This window comes from Rosa chinensis, chromosome 4, assembly GCF_002994745.2.
Source record: "Rosa chinensis cultivar Old Blush chromosome 4, RchiOBHm-V2, whole genome shotgun sequence".
Classification (NCBI taxonomy): Eukaryota; Viridiplantae; Streptophyta; class Magnoliopsida; order Rosales; family Rosaceae; genus Rosa; species Rosa chinensis.
The window spans coordinates 13,187,152-13,205,723 of NC_037091.1; the positions used below are offsets into that span (position 1 = coordinate 13,187,152).

General features: G+C 36.8%; 1 protein-coding gene across 1 annotated transcript; it reads right to left on the minus strand.

The window, feature by feature from the left end:
* Window positions 1-2,582: 2,582 nt before the first annotated feature.
* Window positions 2,583-4,598, minus strand: LOC112198544 (9-cis-epoxycarotenoid dioxygenase NCED6, chloroplastic). The gene has a single exon (XM_024339687.2). It carries the CDS (start codon window positions 4,545-4,547, stop codon window positions 2,706-2,708), a length of 1,842 nt encoding a protein of 613 aa, XP_024195455.1. The 5' UTR covers window positions 4,548-4,598; the 3' UTR covers window positions 2,583-2,705.
* Between the last annotated feature and the right edge of the window lie 13,974 nt (window positions 4,599-18,572).

Here is an 18,572-nt window from a genome sequence, read left to right on the forward strand (position 1 = left end):
TGTTATAGGGCTGCAAATACGTGAAATCTTTCATTTTATAAAAAATGTAAAATCAAAATTGGTAAATCTTTAGTTTCGAGGTATGTTTATAATCTTATTCCATTAGTATTTTTCTCTAGTTGCCTTTACTTTTTGCTCATTTTTGTAATAAAATTGCATGACTCAAGCACAAATCACACTTCAGAATCTCATATTAGGCAGAGTCTTAATTTTTTATGCACGGAAAGAATACTAACGTATGTAATGATCCATGATATAGAGTTGCATATATGCTGTTTGGGTATGGTATTTTCCTCACTAATCAACAGAAAGAGAATCTTATAATACGTAGTAAATGTAGCTAGAGATAATGGTGATGGCTATATATTTTTGCATGACTCGAGCACAAATCAAAATTCAGTCTTAATTTTTTATGCACGGAAAAAATGCTAATGTATGTAATGATCCATGAAAATACTGATACAGAGTTGCATATATACTGTTTGGGTATGGTATTTTCCTCGCTAATCAACAGAAAGAGAATCTTATAATACGTACTAAATAACTTCATTTTCCATATATGTTTGTTTGCTAGCAGTAGCTAGAGATAATGGTGATGGCTATATATATATATATATATATATAGATCCTATCTAGAGCGGAGCTCTGCTTTGAAAATTAACGTGTGAAGTTCGAGTTTTGGGTCACTTTTCTGTCGCATATCCACATCTCGACCGTTCAGTTTTTAGGTACTAGTGTATAGATCATCTCTGCAAATTTTCAGCCAAATTGATGATCGTTAAGGTATCTAACTCGCTTAAACCAATGGACGGACTGAATCTGTCAACCTGAACCGTACTAGCTTTAAGGAAGTTATCAATGCCTTAACGATCATGATTTTGGCTGAAGATGATCTATACACTAGTACCTAAAAACTGAACGGTCGAGATGTGGATATGCGACCGAAAAGTGACCCAAAACTCGAACTTCACACGTTAATTTCAAAACGGAGCTCCGCTCTGAATAGGATCTATATATATATATATATATATATATATATATTGAACACATTAAAAGATGGTGGATCAATAAGCTTCTCAACATCAACAGATGTCACTGGATCAATCCCTAGCTAAGTGGTCAAATGTGCTCCAAGTCAATAACATTTCGTCAGAAGGCATTAGCTAATTAGTTGTGATCTGCTTAGTTAAACTTGCCATTTGTTGTTTCTTTTAGGTCAAGTTTCGCCACGCATGTACCTTGTCATCGATCTCGGTCCATCAGTGTGATGCGTTGGAGTTGTTTCTTTCTTCTTGTCCACTGTTATCTGGAGGTGTTTACGAGTACAGGTTGTGTGCGTGTCTCAAATTTACATTAAGGAGGTAGAAATGGAAGTTTAGAAGATAAAAGACTCAAAACATGAGACATATAAGTGAATCAAGTGAGAATGATTTTGGTGGCGTGAGAATCCACTTGTAGTGGGCTTGCAAAGTTCGTTATGCATAAGAAATATAAATGAGTTAAGTAAGAATGATTCGCGCAATGAGAGTTTGCTTGTAGTGGACTCGTAGGATCCGTTATACATACATTTTTTATAAGTTTTTTTTAAGGGCATCTCCAACAGACTAGCTATTTCAATAAAAAGTTATAAATTTGGCTAATTTGAGATAGTTTAGCACTCCAGCAGAATAGCTATATGAAAGTCAAATTTGGCTTTTGCTAAAATTTCTAGCTAAATTTAGCTAGGGAGGAGAGAGAAAATAACAAAAAGCTAAACACTCCTTATTCAATTTTTTTAGTTTAGCTAACACTGCTGGAGGAAAAGTTAAAAATTTACTACCTAAATTTAACTTTTAGATGATTTAGCTAAAAAAATAGCTTTTACTGTTGGAGATACTCTAAGGAGGAGAAAAGAGTGTGTATTTCGATATTACCTCGCTACTTCTTACTTAACTATTCTCACTTTATAAATAAAATAAGAAAAGTAACGGACTAACGGTGTTATATAAGAAGCGGTCCTCTTTCCTTCCGAAAAGGGTATGAGTCTTACGGACACCACTGTTCAGTAGCTAATTAATATCTTCGAATTGTTTATGGCATAAAGAAAACAAAACAATAAATTGAAGAAAGATAAAATACATGAGATTTGTCGGTCTTTCTCATTGTTTTCTTGGTTGCTAGAGTACGTACATACATATAGAAAGAGGGAGAACTCGAGAAGATCAATGAGGAGCGAAAGGTGACTGTGAATTAAAGGGAACCACCTGCAACCGGACCACATGTACACAAAAGTAGCCGGCCAGGTGTCCCCAAGGAGAAGAGGTATGGTGGCAACGGCGGAACAAGAACAAATTGGAGACTATAATTCGGAAAACTAAAGGCACAAGCCTGAGATGATACGTTCACAGCAAACTAATTAAACAACCAAGGAGATGCTGTAGAACGTGTTTTTTCATTTTTTCTTAACAGTAACATAGGATATATAGTTTCCTTCGATCTCCTTCATTATTATTATTATTATTTTTGGTCTGTCTTCTCCTTCATTAAGATTGCTATAGCTTTCTATAAAAAATTAAAACATAGAAACAGAGACTAGCGAGCAATAGAAATTTGCTATATTATATCAACTGCTACGAATCGTTTAATTACACATTGATATTAGATTAATGTATATGAAAACTATACATAAAATTATCAAACCACATAATCACATATTCACTACTACTTTAACTCAAAGCCTGCTCCTTCAAATCTTGTTCACTAATAAATGTACCGTGGAATCCATAAGGAACTCTAGCAGGCAATCTCACTGAACCCACTTGCTTCATGCTTGAAGCATCCAAGATCACCATTTCTGATTTCTCCTCCCTCTCATCCCTCACAAAACCCATTAGATATCCCTCATCATCATCACCCCCTTGTACTACTCCATTGTTTCCCACGCTGCCACTTCTCAATTTGGGTACGTAAAACGGCTCACCTCCGAACCGGTCGGTCCCGTACATGTACTTGGTCACCGAACCGGTTTCCACATCCACCTTAGCGATGCCCGAACACTTGGGCCATGGCTCCGCTACAGCCATGTACAAATATGTAGTCTTTTGCCCTAGGAGCTGCTTGTTCACCACCCCCACTTCTAAATTTAAACCCGAGACAATGACCCGACGACTCGATTCTCCGGACCTCATGTTCATCCGGATTTCGGATAATTCAATCCGCAGTGGGTCAGTATTGTGCTCGTTAAAAACCGAGTCAGGCGGATTCATGCAGGAACCAATGACAACAATGATCGGGTCACCCGAGTCCGAAGTTTCCTCCCATGCATTGCACAAATGGAAACAAAAGCAATCGGGTACGTTGATCCATTGAATGCCCGACCCCTCTTCATCATTCTTAGGCAAAATTCCAAAGCGAGACATCTTTTCCGGGTCATAGATTACGGGCGAGCCGCCTTTCATCATTTCGGATAGCTTGAATACAACTTGCTGGTCCGGGATCACAGCATGGTTCTCCGTTATGGCAAAGTCATGCACCATAGCAGGCTGCTCTAGTGTGATTCCCACCTCACGTGACTTTCTCCCGCACGTGTCAAACTTGTAGTATTTAAGGTGAGGTTTGTTGACCACGTCGTAGCTCAGCGCGTGGAGCTCACCCGTCACCGGGTCCACCTTTGGATGAGCAATCATAGGCCGGTCGAGACCACCGTTGAAATTGAACCGTCCGATCGTTTCGAGATCACCGTTACCTTTGATCTTAACATTGTAAGGGAGGTCATCCTCGGACATGGCTAATAAGCGTCCGTTGAAGTAGACCAAGCCGGCATTAGCCACGCCGGTGCCTTGTGAGCAGTCAACCAAGCCGATTGCGGCTCGAGCCAAGAACAAACCGAGCCGAGCCAAACCCGAGTGCCCATGAAGCTCACCTATCGGCTTCGGAAACATCGGCCGCCCTAGCATGGCTTCTTGCTTGAGCCGGCTCGTGCGGGTGTACCTACAAGAGTAGCTAGCTTTGTTACCCACGCCCAAAGTGAGCGCGTGGATCATACCGTCCCCATCAAACAAGTGATGACCACCCGAGGGAGTAAACATAGGATTAGCGCCGTTACGGACATAAACGCCACGTAAACAATCCGGGATTTGACCTAGTACTTCAAGCCCGTGCTGAACCGGACACTCCCGAACCGGCGCGAAGTTGCCGGATATCTGAACCGCCGGGTCGATAGTCTTGGGCAATTTTTGCTTCTTTTCTAGAGGCTCTATAACCACAGCTTCTAGTTTGTCTAATACTGAGGCTGCTAGTTTTTGAAGTGGGTTTAAGTGAGAAGGGTAACAGGGTTTGGTTGGGTCGACTATTTCAGGCACGGGCTCGACCAAGGGTTTAGTTTTTGGTAGGGGCAAAGGTGGTTTCAATGGTTTCTGGGTTTCTCGAGGTAGCGTTTTTCTCATTGGGTTGATGAGGATTTTGCATACTGCTGCGTTTTGAGTTGTGGGTATGTGCGTTTTACTTGGAGTTTTAAGAGTGGAAGAGGACTGTGGAGGAGTAGTGATGAAATGCAAAGAGGCATGCATAACTACAAACCTAGCTTGAAAGAAAGAGGGAGGGAAGGGGCGAGAGAGAGAGAGAGATGGGATCGAGAGGTGTGAAGAGTGGTGGAGTGGAGTAGTGGTTATATAATGGAGGTGGAAAGTGTTGAGTGGGTACACAGAACAAGTCCAGCTGGCAAGAGGAGAAGTGGACGCGTAGGAGATGAGTTTGAGGATTACAAGGATTAGGTTGTAGTACCACTAGTACAAGTTGGATCTATTGTTGTATTTTTTTTTTGGTTACAAGATCTATTGTTGTATTTTGCCAAAAGAAGAACTATTTATGTATTTTACCCAAAAGTAGAAGTATTTTTATGTATAAACTTGTCTAGCCGCTTCTCATCGTTAACGGTGGCAAAGATTCACGAGTGTATGGTCTCCAGCTATTGGAACGAGTCCCACGGGGAACAAAGAAACACCAAACTGGGAAATTGCAGTTCTACAAAGGAAGGGACACGTTTGCATGTATATGGAAGGACGCGTAATCCATATATATACGTAGTACGTGTGGTAGCTATTAGCTAATGGTTTTAGTTGGTCATTTATCGAGTCATGAGTTTAAGTTTCATCTTCAGTAAAATTTGTAATCTTCCGTCTAGGGTCAAAAGAAACTATTGCAAATGAAACTCGCAGAGATTGTATTTGGTTTCCAACCCTTAAATTTGAGGTATCACATTTGACTTGGTATCTGATCCAAGATAGTCTGGCAACACTTACAGGATCGACGCTGAAATGAATAAGAGATTCATATTATTCTACACTCATATATACTATGCTTTATTATATAACAGCACTTTCCGTGGTTTAGACATAATATGACTGAGCTGACAGTTCTACATTTAACAACGTAACCTCAAGTCCAAATTCTCCTCGTTAAAGTTCACTCACACAATTTGGTTGGCTATATCTTCTTAATTTAGTCTTTCTAAGATGTAGAGGTGGCCGGGATATTTACAGAGTCAAATACTTGAATCAAATCAAAATAATTTGATTTGTTCATTCACCATCTTTCTTATATTTTTCTAATCGAACTACAATGTAGCATAAAACGATGATAAAATAGTTACTGATTGGATTGGAGACCGTTTGGTCATCTAACTGATGGAAATAAACTTATGAAAATTAGACCTATATACAACAGAACCAAAAATAAAAGAACAAGATAATTGAATTGCAAGCTGGATTTGGAGCTCCAAATATAATCGTCACTATGATTGTGAGGGTGATGCAAGAGTACTATGAAAAATATAAGATAGAGGCCGGGGCATTGGCATGTGGATGAGTGTCTCTTGACCACCTCCTACCTCGTCAGTTTGAATCCCATGCGATGAATTCAAAGCAGAGAAATTCTTACGTCGGGTTTCCCCACCGCATGGCTTCATGGCCAATCAATCAGAAGAAACAAAATTTTCTTTCTTTTTCAAAACTACCCCTTCTTTCTAAAGTGAAATACCTAAAACACCCCCTGTTGGATAGTGATTACTCATTCTCTCTTCAAAGCATCATCAGAAGCCTATGGCATCCCACGTGCATGGTTCCCCTATTCCCAAGCCCACAGTTTCTGTGTCTTTCTTTCGTCGTCGGTCTCTTTAATTCAGATGCATGCAGCAGCTGCAATATTTCTGGGTGAGATTGAAGCTTTGTAATTCTGCTATTTGAACGCGTGCCCTAAAAGACAGTCTCTGCAATACGTGTCTTTACGGGATACTTTAACCCACGTGGAGTCAACCCGCCTCAGAGAAACTACGTACCGTTGCTGTTGTTGGTTTTTTTTTTTTTTTTTTGACAAGACTGTTGTTGGTTTCTTAGCTTACGCCTAAGCCTGCCAATTTTGTTTTTTTTAATCTTATATTTTTTTGGTTGTTTGGGATAGTTTTGTTTTCCGATTACATCTTTTAGAATACACCTCTAGAAAAAATTCTCTAAATCGATCTCTGAGATCATGCTCGACATCAGCGTGAGGTCGCAAAGATCTTCTTATGGTCATGCCTTGACAACAACGTACGAACTCCGTATTACAAGTAATTGAGAAGACTTGCATCTCGATTAATTACAATAAGAAATTTCATAATATGATGGAAGTGACTCAAAAGAATTACCAATCTTGTAATGCTAAATCTCCTCTAGCACCATATACTGATGAACTTGATGTTATCCCTCTTGATAAACCAACGACTATTACTTTATTGTGATACGAATTTCGAACTAGCGATAGTGGTATGCTTAAAACTCGTAAAGAACTAAGGTCACAGCTAGGCTGGTCAGAAACTTCACGGCAAGGTCACTCTATCAATATCTACTCATCATTTTGTTGCAAGTCCAATTAGTTACATTTCATGTTAATAATAATTGTTAAATAATCTATAAATACCTAGTTCCTACCAAGGTGTGATAGTGTACCTCTTCCTTCCCTAGGGTTTTGCTAGACTTTTCCCTTCAAGAGTTTCACAGCAAACAGAACCCCTTATGACAATGTGTAACTAATTGGCGTAAAAATCACCATGAAATCTTTACCCGAATCGATGGGTACGTATTAGCCATACTCCCAAACACACACGACTGACGCGTGGAAATTAACCTTCAGTTTCACTGTTGGTTTGTTACCAAATTTTTGGGGATTTTTGACGGGGAGCGCAGCTATGTGTGTTGTCGTGGGATTCAAATTTTCTCACCACCAATATTTTGGTGGTGATACCACCACTCAATATAAAACTGCCATGTGTTATAAAACATAATTATAGTTAATCATGATATTAAACAAATAAATTTTAAGTATTAAATTAATTCTACATGACGTGACAAATTTTAATTGGATGGTGATATCACCACAAAATAAAAATGGTGAGCAAATTTGAATCCTTGTGTGTCTTGGACTCTGATGAAACAAAAAGAAGAGATAAGTAATGCACACAGATGAAGACTAGGGCACAAGGATGAGAACCTACATAATATTGAAAAATATTATCTTGTCAAATAATTTTTTTTGGGTCAAATGTTGTCAAATAATTTTCTATTTACTTTGAGTTTTATCTACTCTACATGAATATATAGAGGAAAATGATTTATGGCCTCAATTTTTTTAAGTACCCGGGTGTTTGCCATACACTCATTTTGTTAAATATTTTGGATCATTAGATTAATAATATATCTAGTGGTCCAAAATATTTAAAATTTGGTACCATGTTTAGCCCTTAGCCAATTGATTATCAATTGATAATTACGTTTTTCCTTTCTAAAAAAAAAAACCTTCTAACGTAGGCTCACCAAATTAGTTAAATAGTCTTTATTGCTAATTAATTTTATCATTAGCCAATTAATGTTTGATTAATACTTGATTATCAATTGACAATTACATTTTTTCCTTATTAAAAATAAAAACCTTCTAAACTAGGCTCACGAAATTAGTATTAGTTAAATAGTCTTTATTACTAATTAATTATATCATAAGTAGTTTCCTTAACCAAATATAATTCTTTTTACATGCATTTTACGACAACCACAACCATTAACGTAAAAATAGATAATCTTTGTTATAGATGTAGTAACTACTTCACGTACAACTTGTTATTACTGCTTTTTAAACTAAATTACAAATGTGACCACAATGTGTTCTCATATAGGTAAACCATTATATTTTAACTAAAACCATGTATATATGTCCTCATTGGTGTAATGAATTTCTCCCTTCGTAATTAAAGTAATATATTGTGTAATTTCCGTCGTTGAAGTTATAATTACTTTCAGACGACGTAATTTACCACAAACTACAACAATGATATAAAAACGAAAATTTTTGTTCTAATTGTAGTAATTACTCCACCTACAACCTATGTACTAGTTTATGGACAATTTAACAAGTGTGACAATAAATTTATTGTCAAAGTGGTAAATCTTCATGTTTTTATCATTAATGAAATTATTATTTCAATGACTATGTATTTTATCATAATCCATGTCAATTGATGTAAAAGCAGTAATTTTTTTCCATTTGTAGTAATTACTCCACCCTAAACTAATGTACTAGTTTATGGACAATTTAACAAGTGTGATAACAAATTTGTTGTCACAGTGGTAAATCTTTATGTTTTTATCATTAATGAAATGATTACTACAATGACTACACATTTTACCACTTGTTAAAATTAATATTAGACCAATTGTGTTGTGAACATGGTAAAATTAATATTAGACCAAAAAATATGTAAGTACTCTATATTGTAAAAAGGTTCTCCATTTGATAATTAATGTTCTGTTAAAGTAAAAATGGATTGGAATTGGTCTACTCATTTCATTCATAACCCTTTTATATAGGGATAGGATTACAACGGAAATATCAATTACATTGATGATACTGAATGCTGATTGAGCTGTGATTTGTAATTGCTTGATTCCCTCTTCGTCTGTTTCTTTGACGAAGGCACATAATGTGCTTTTCCTTTAACATGTTCTACATTTGATAAAAGTTGTTCAACTATGATATTTACATCTTTGACCACTCAATTACAATAACCACAATAAGTGTGGTCATAAGTCGCAATTTTAGTTATACTAGGTGTAATTTATTATTTTGACAATATATGTTACATGTTTCTAAACAGTATTACATATCAAGATAGAATGTATTGTTAATATAGTAAATCTTATTTTTTAAAATGACACATGTCAACATTTAAGTGGATAACCTGTTAACCAGTTCAGTAGGTTTCCACTACATTAATTTATTAAAAATAAAAAAAAATAAAAAAAATAAAGGTATGGCATACATCAAGGTACCCTAGACGACCCCTATATATATATATATATATATCCATCATCGTGAGACAAAATACCATTTCGACATTATCATGTCGAAAAATCCACAGTCAAATTATATCGTTTTAATCTGTTTAAACCTTTGATTAATATAAGGAAGAACTTTGAAACAATAAAGAATATCATGTCCAAAGAGACTTCAAACCTCGACTCACTGGGCACAAGGATGCGAACCTACATATATTTTCAATATTATCTTGTCAAATAATTTTCCATTAATTGTGAGTTTTACCAACTCTCTACATATGATATATAAATCCATCATCGTAAGACAAAATATCTTTTCGACATTGTCATGTAGATAGGTGAATGTCGACAAATCTACGATAGAATTATATCTTTTTTAACCTGTTTAAACCTTTGATTAATAGAAGGAAGAACTTCGAAACAATAAAGAATATCGTGTCCAAAAAGACCTTAAACCTCGACACATTGGGGCCAATTGGCCGATCGGAATCTCGTACTTAAGACATATGTTACTGTGATACCCCGGAAATTTGTATTTATTTTCCGAGGATTTTCTGGAATCTAATTTGTGGTTATTGGACAGTTTTGTGGCTCGTGGATGGAGCGGAAGTGTTTCGGACGAATTTTTATTCGGAAAATATGACTTTAAGGGGGGCGCAAAGGTTGAATTTTGATACGTTGAGATTATCTGAAAACTTACTTCATGAAAGTCGTAGAGCGCATCATTACGAGTTCGTGGACATGCGGAACACGAGAATCGGAGTTCATATGAAGAAGTTATGGGCGTCGGAAAAAATTTCTATTTTTGTATAAAAGGACGAATTTTGGGGAAAATTGCAAAAGAGCCCAGATTTCCCAAAATGGAAACCCGAGCTCAGTCTCTTCTCTCGCCAGCCCGCGCGCTACTCCTTATTTTGCCGGCGTCGTTCTTCCTCCTCCGGCCACCGTTGGAAGCAATACGAAGTGGGCTTTCTTCGCCTCAACCTCCTCTACACGTCTGCGGTAACCATCGAGCGTGGGACGAGCTGTGGTGGGCGCTGCAAGGCCGAGAAGAAGCCACATCGGGGACGATTTAGCCTTGATCGGAGTCGGAGATTCCGGCAACCTTTGCTGGTGATTCTTGAGGGCTTTTGGAGCTCGGAGGACGTAGATGCTTTCCACAAGGTGACTTGCATCGATTCAACTCGTGGAGGTCTAATTTTGGATTTGAAATTCTAGGGTTTCAATCGGGCTGTTTTGTTCTAAGGTAAAATTCTATCAATTGGTTTATATTTGGACTTTGATGTAGTTATGAAGTTGTAATTGGAGTTGAGATGATGATCTTTGATGTTAGGAGTTTTGTGAAATACTGAGTTTTGGCCGCCGGAGGTGCGCCACTGCCTGTGGCGGCGTTCCGGTGGCTTTCCGGCCATGTAGGGAACTTTTTTGGTATTATATATGTTCTACTCGTTGATATGAGCGTTTCGATATATAGTATGCAAATTTTGGAGTTCGTATGGATTTGTTATGATTTTTACCATTTCATACCGGTTGATTTATTCGATCCGTGAGGATCCGAGCGTCCGATCGACTTGTGGTTTGGATGTATCGATTGTGGAAGTATTCCGGAGATATTAGGTGGTCTCGGATGTGGTTTCGCCTTAATTGGCGTCACTTTGGGAATTTTGGTTTGATTTAGGGTTTCGAACATTATTCCTTGTGTTTCATTGACTGAATCAAGGCTGTACTTTCCTTAGGTACTTGACGAGGTATTCTTGGACGGTTAGTTGGTGGTTAGGCTGTTTTGTTCTGTATTGAAGACGCAACGAGAATTTTGAGGTGAGTAATCTCACAAGATTCATTTACGAACGGAATACCTTTATCGTTTTGAGAGTTATTTAGTAATTGTAAACTATAGTTGGTATTAGTAGGCTTTCCTGAGGGGATGACTACGTATATATATATATATATATATATATTTACGTGAAATATATATGTTTTGGTGGTTTGTGGATTTATGAAAACAATATGCATGAATGATGCTTTTTATTGTTTTGTGTTGTGGCTTTTTGGAAAACAAATGATTGTGGAATTGTTGATTCGATTTGTTTTGAAAAGTGTTGAGATTTGTGTATGAAAACAATATGCATGAATTGATGCTTTTTATTCTTTTGGGTTATGGCTTTCAGAAAACAATGATTATGGAAATGTTGATTTCGATTGTTTTTAAAAGCGTTGAGATTTGTGTAACATTTTGGGTCCTGTACGACTCCTTTAATGTTTTGCTCCAAGGGACTGTGCGGCCCGTGGAACGAAGGTCTATGACCTTGAGCAGAATATTAGGTAATCACGTCTTTGGCCGGACGAGTGGTTACGTTTTCAGTTAGAGCTCTAATCTGTCTGCCACAACTGTGATTCATGGGGTAACGGGAATTGGTTATATCTAACTCATGAGATTACGTGCTTTTAGGGAACCAGGTGTGAGTTGCTTCCTTATTAACAATTTTTAAGGGGACAAGGTGCAAGTTGTTTTCCTTATTAACGATTTGATAGAAATCAAGGTGTGAGTTGCTTTCTATGGTACAATTGATAGAATTTAAGGTGTGAGTTGTTTTCTATGTTATATTTGATAGAAATCAAGGTGTGAGTTTCTTTCTATGGTACGATTATAGTACAATTGATAGAATTAAAGATGTGAGTTGTTTTCTATGTTATATTTGATAGAAATCAATGTGTGAGTTGCTTTCTATGTTTCGTTTTAAAAGAAACCAAGGTGTAATTTGCTTTATTTTATTTCGTTTTGAAAGGAAATTAAGGGTGGATTATTCTCCTTTATTTCGTGTTTTAAGGGATCAAAGCGTGAGTTGTTTTCCTTATTTCTAGTGTGAGTTGTGTTGACTATTTTGAGTTACTCATACGGGCTTGCAAAATCTTACTGGGTTTGTTGTGTAACAACCCGGTACACTATTCATACGGTGTAGGGGTTAATTCTGCAGGTTAAGATAATCGGGGCTGGAGTGGAGGTAGTGCCTTTGCAGCTTTACGATAGGAAGCAATTTTTGTGACTTTACCGTTGATAAGGACTTCCGTTGTATAGTTAACTCTGAGCAGCATTTACGTTTTATTTTGTTGTTGACAATTTAATTCGTAAGCTTATGTAATATATGACTCTATGGAGCAGGTCAATATTGACACAGTGGGTTCAGGGCATCAATATGTAATTGGTTTAAAAGGAAAAAAGTTTCCAGGTATTTTGTATTGATGGCTGAACGATCACGCATATATAATTATGGGATTGTATATCAATTTTTATTTGTATTAAAAATCAGGGGCGTGATAGTTACTTTTATTACTTATCTTACGTACATATCTCATCCAAAGGGCTCAAGAGTTTAGGCTCATGATTGGTAATATAATGTACTTCAAGTGCTATTGTTATGGTTAGTTCAAGTTGTGAAACTAAACCGAATATCAGCACATCTCATCCAAAACAAACGATTCAGAAAACATATGCTAAAACAAACTATTAATGCGGCTCACACAGAATAAACTTCAAGACCCAGAAATGTATAAATTAGAAGGCCAAACCCATCTTTTGCTTGCCAATGGTCCTGACGAACTGAATTGGGTCCTGAAAAGGGTAAATCAACACAGTCAATGTGATAATTCAATCAAACACACACCCAATTATCTCATTCTGAAACACATATTTGCTTAAATCCCTAATACCAAAATTGAAAACCTTAGAGATCATAGAAGCAAAATTGGTGGGTTACAAACCTCATTAATGGAAGACAGAGACCTGAACGAGCCAGATTTCGCATAGAGGAGAAGGCCATATGCAAAAGCTGAAAAATAGGATTGAGTTCTTAAGGAAGGGAGGACAATCGCTGGTATTATGAAAGTATCATTAATCTACAGTGGAGCGCGCTATCGTGGGCGCTGCAGCTTCTGCTTCTAAAAAGAGGTCTCTTCTTACTTCTGCTTTTCCGTTGAAAAAGCCATGGCTTCTGTTAGAAGCGGGTTCGGGGCAGAGTCACCAAACACTTCCTCGCCTATTGCTTATAAGCGGTGGAGTCCAAATGCCCCCCAAACGGACCCTTAGTCATGGCGATGAACTAGCTTCTGAAATTAATGAAGATATATAGTCTAGCTTGGTGTCAGGATTGGTTCTTGTTTTAATAGTTTTGAACTTCTCATAAGGTGCTCAGAAGGTGGATCAACATGTTCGGTTAACGAAATTACTACTACATAGTGTCCGGTTTAGTAGCTGGAATTGTGGTAGGGGATATCGGGAACCTCGTCTTATCGATTTCATGCATTCAAAAAAGAATAAATGCATTTTCTTGATTGTTGATTGTTTGATTTTGGTGAGTATGGACTACTTTGTTAAAGTGACCGATATGTAGAAGAATACTTGATCTGTTTCCAGTTACTAGTATTACATCTTATTATGGTACATCATTAACTCAAATGGTTTGATGGGATATGTCTCCTCCTATTTTCTTGTATTATCTTTTGACTCTTCCTTAGTTTCATTTTTGTTAGTTTTTGTTGCATTAATTGTTCTCTATTTAGAGAGGTTTCGGTTCAGTCTTCTCTCATGTTATTCTCTTTTCTATGACTAATTTATTTGAGTGTTAGGAGGTTGCTCATCTCTTTCATGAAAAAATAAAAATAAAAATTCTTAGCATGATAAAAGCACTATTAGAAAATTATTCATGGTTCACTCACAAGTCTAGAAGCATGAGCAATGGTTCTTACTTGGGGAATTGAATTTTGGGACTCAAGTAGAACCACAATAAATAAGTCATCAAGAAGGGAAAACAATGGATGGAAATATAGAAAGAATATCTTTTGGGTGCGACTATTGCCACCCTATTATTTTCTTTGTTCACCCTACTTGTTCATCACACCATACATTTTAATTTCAATTATTAAATTTACTTATCTAACCCATTTCTCTTCCAAGAATATCCTTATATGACATATCCAATTTAAAAGTTAATGTTTTTAACAAAAATCTCTCATTTAATTTATACCCATAAAAAAAACTAAAATTTATTAAAGTTTCCTAATAAAATCATAATCTGATTTATTCCCATCTTTTAAATTTTTTCTTTCAATTTCAATGTTCTTTATTTTAATCCATGTAAAAAGATTAGTAAATTTATAACTATGAGTAATGAAGAAGAGATTGATTTTTTTTTCTTAATGTTTTAAATTTTTACTTTCGGTGTTCACAAATGATATATATTGCAAATATTTTGATGAAGTTAACGCTAATGGTTTTGTGAATTGTACAACAAATTAGCGATCAGGATGCAACAAAAAGACAAAAGAAATAGTAATAATCAAATTTGGGTGGAGAAGATAAATATTAGTGTTATCCAATGAGAAATTAAGTAGTCTTTGTATTTAATTAATTCTTATATATTTATTTTTTCTTGTATATTTGGATTTTTGAAAATCAACTTATTATTCATTTTGCACTTGGGTAATATAGTATTTTAATAATTTAAATATTTGTAGGATGAACTAAGAAAATGGTAGGGTGGCAATAGCCGCACCCATATCTTTTATATGGTCGAATCTAGCTAGCTATCTAGTTAGGCTTGTAAAATGGACAAAGATAGGCCATCCCGGCCCTAAGAAATGATAGCCCAAGTATTGCCCAACTCTGGGCTTTTGTAGTTGAAGTGTTAAACAGCAGGGCAAGGCTGGCCTTTTCACAAATATGTACGTGAAGCCCAGACCCTGCCGATGAGCTGTTAAAGTTCAGGCCAACAAAGTCCGCCCGCGACCCACCATGTATTTGTCCAATGATTTGGGAAATAATATTAACTTTTATTAAAAAAGGATTTGCTTCTTATTAAAAATAACTTGATTGAGTTGGAAATCCACTCATATCATTAAATAATAATAATAATAATATGTACCCACTGATAAGGAAATCTAAAGTTACTATTTCTGGTTCAAATGAAATTTTAATTAAAGTACATTTAACATGCTTTAAAAAAAATTTGTTTTTTTTTTTAAAAATATTTCTTTTGTATTTTTCTGGTTAGCGCAGGGCCGGCCATGTATTTTACCAAAATGGGTAGGTCTGGACCAGCTTCAAAAGTGTAGCACAGCTCTACCTTATGTAAAATGGTTTGAGCTAAGCCCACCCATTAGCAGGCCAACCCATTGCCCAAAAAATACGAATAGGCTTGATCATAGCCCATTGGTCATGGGTTGATTTTACAAGCCTAGTTGAGCATACTCTCAATAGGTATCAGGTCTCATTGTTGAGAATATATACATCCCACATAGGAAAAATGGGACATTGCCTATGAGTTTATAAGAGTTTGGGCTACTCCATCCATTGCCAATTGATTTTGGTTGCGAACCCCAAATTACTTTATCATGGTATCAGAGCGGGTTACCCAGGTGTGCATGCCTAATAGCCACACGGGCTCCACGTCACCCAAAAGTTGTCCACGTGTATGGCTTGAAAATTCGCCACACGTGCGGGGGCGTGTTGAGAATATATACATCCCACATGAGAAAAATGGGACATTGGCTATGAGTTTATAAGGGTTTGGGCTACTCCATCCATTGCCAATTAGTTTTGATTGCGAACCCCAGATTACTATCACTTGATTCTTGGCTCTCTTGGAGATACGAAGAGTCGTTTTTCCTCCTTGGAGTATGAGGCAACTACTCTTCTTTATTTTTGGGTGTCTTGATTCTTAAATATAATTTCCAATGTTACTGCTATAAATTTTCTAGGGCATGCTTCTTATAATTTGCCCGAGAAAATGCCTTATTACCTATCCAAAATTCCTAATTACTGCAGTCGGCTATTAACTAGGAAACTAGCATGGCCATCTCTCTGGAGAGCCGGCTGGATTAAAGTCTAGAATTCTTGACTTCAATGCTGGGCGATAGCAGAATACGGGCTTGGAATTTGTAACCAAAACCCTATGTAACTAAACTGGGACAAGTAAATATCAAATTATGAGTATCGATCAACTGCATAACCTTAGGTAATTAAGAAAATATTTTGAAGTTTTAGAAGCTATTATATGAGTCTTGTAAGAAAGGAAAGAAATTGAACGTAAAGAGGCACATGCGCGCATGCCAGAAGGGCCATACGTGCCCCTTCGGAACTGGATCAGCTGCCTTCGACAGCACCGAACGTAAACCTGAAAACTATGTATATGACAGCTGTATAGCAGAAGGATCAAAATGCATGCATATATAGTTCTTGGAAATCTAGTGACGCACACAGTTTTTAATTTCATTGATAAAGATCCAAATGAAATGATATATATGAACGAACCCTGGGAACCGGTACGTACTAGGGAATGGAGCTACATGCCGGGAGAGCAGAAGGTTATGTTGCAATACTGGTGAATGAGAAGTGTACCTTCAGGTGGTGTTTGTTTCGTAGGACTGTCATACTCCTCCTTATTTTCTATAATAGTCCTCGACTCCTACAAACTGGGCTATGCTATACTAAGCCATGATTCATGTTTATTGCTGCGTGGGACAAAGGCTGCTGTACTACCTTGTTTTATAAGAGAAACTCATCAAAGCTCCAACCTTCAATTCTAAGTGCAGAGAAAACGGCTCCATATTACCTACTAGACATGTGGAAATGTAACAATCAAACAATGCAATCACAAATCCATCTATAAACTATTCTTAAAATGAAAAATCCCAAGAACCAGACATTCATTCCACACTAGATTGCTAAAAGTTACAACACACAGAACATAGCTCGTAAAGTTCAAATTTTTGGCATTGTCAATTGAGATTCCAATGCTTAGTAATGCTATTATAACCAAATGTTTCAAATTGGGTCAAGTTCTATTTATTTAAGAACAACATCTTGAAACCGAAGAGGAAAATTTTTCTCTGTTTTCAAAGTTCACTCAGCAACCCCAAACACCTTACATGGCAATGCCCAGCTTATCATACTCATTTATCAGCACAGAAAATGCATGATACCCAATTTGAATCTCGCAATCTCTGTACTCCTCCAAAGTCCTTCAGAAAATTTCATCCCTCAAGAGCATATTTATAACTGTCGAATGACACATTGATGCAAAACTTCAATCTTTGGGTGGCCCAGAGAGCATTAATCACTGATTTTCGAATTTGATTATGTTTTGGAAGAATTGGTTTCTGGGTTTTCAGCCACCGTCGGGTACACCGTATGTGGTGGTGGTTACGGGTTGACGACAGCGGTACTTGAAGAAGTCAATCGGTGACACTCACTGCTAAGGGCTCAATTTCGGGATCCTTTTTTAGGTTCATGACACGTGACCCAATCAACCACAACAGTACTTCCTCTTCCATCTCACCTCATACGTACAGATAAAAAAGAATGATTATTCTTTTCCTTTTGCGGCTTCAGAATCAGAATGCCCTATGTAGTATTAAGAATTAAGGTCACTGCAATCATTCTCCAATTATATTAACTTATTCATGCTGATGCAGGCATGGACTGGACTGGACAGGACAAGTACTCAATTGGAATATGGCTCTTTCCGATCAGCTTTCCAGCACGTACATGTCGGGAGATGTATAGCTGAAGAATGAGGATCTGACCTGCTTAATTACTCGATCCCTGCCTCATACAACAAATAATAAAGAAGAGTAGTTGCCTCATACCCCAAGGAGAAAAAACGACTCTTCTTATCTCCAAGAGACGGCAAAGAATCTGGTGACACCCGGTTTTAAGCAGTACAATGTTTCAAGCTGCTAACATGATTCTTTTTTTTGGGGGTTTCAAGCTGGATATCAAGTTGCTAACATGATTCTTTTTATTGAGGATGAAAACTAAACTTTTATTTAATAAAAAAAAATTCAAAAAAATTAAGCAGATTTAATTATATAGTACTCAGATTTTCATACTGCGTCAGCCAAAAATGATTATCATCTGAGGAAGGTAGAAAATCAATAAAAAAATTGACTTTCTGATAAAGACCGAATGAAACTTTATTTTCTTGTCCAATCAACGCAAAACAAAAGAAACAAAGCAACACATTTTATTTGAATCCAGTTGAATTCTCATGCCAATTAAAATCAGCAACTTATTAATTAATTCGAGGTAGCTTGCAAGTCGTTGGCTTTACAATCATCACAAACCACAGTCGACTTTGTGTACATAAACTCACAAGTTGGACAAACTCACTTATGGAATTATTGTAAGGCGTTTAATTAGAAGGGTAGTAGGATTGAGAATTTAACAAAACAATA

What these genes read in the sequence shown, in the direction of transcription:
- LOC112198544 (XM_024339687.2), bottom strand. Translation starts at nt 4,547, where the DNA reads ATGCATGCCTCTTTGCATTTCATCACTACTCCTCCACAGTCCTCTTCC.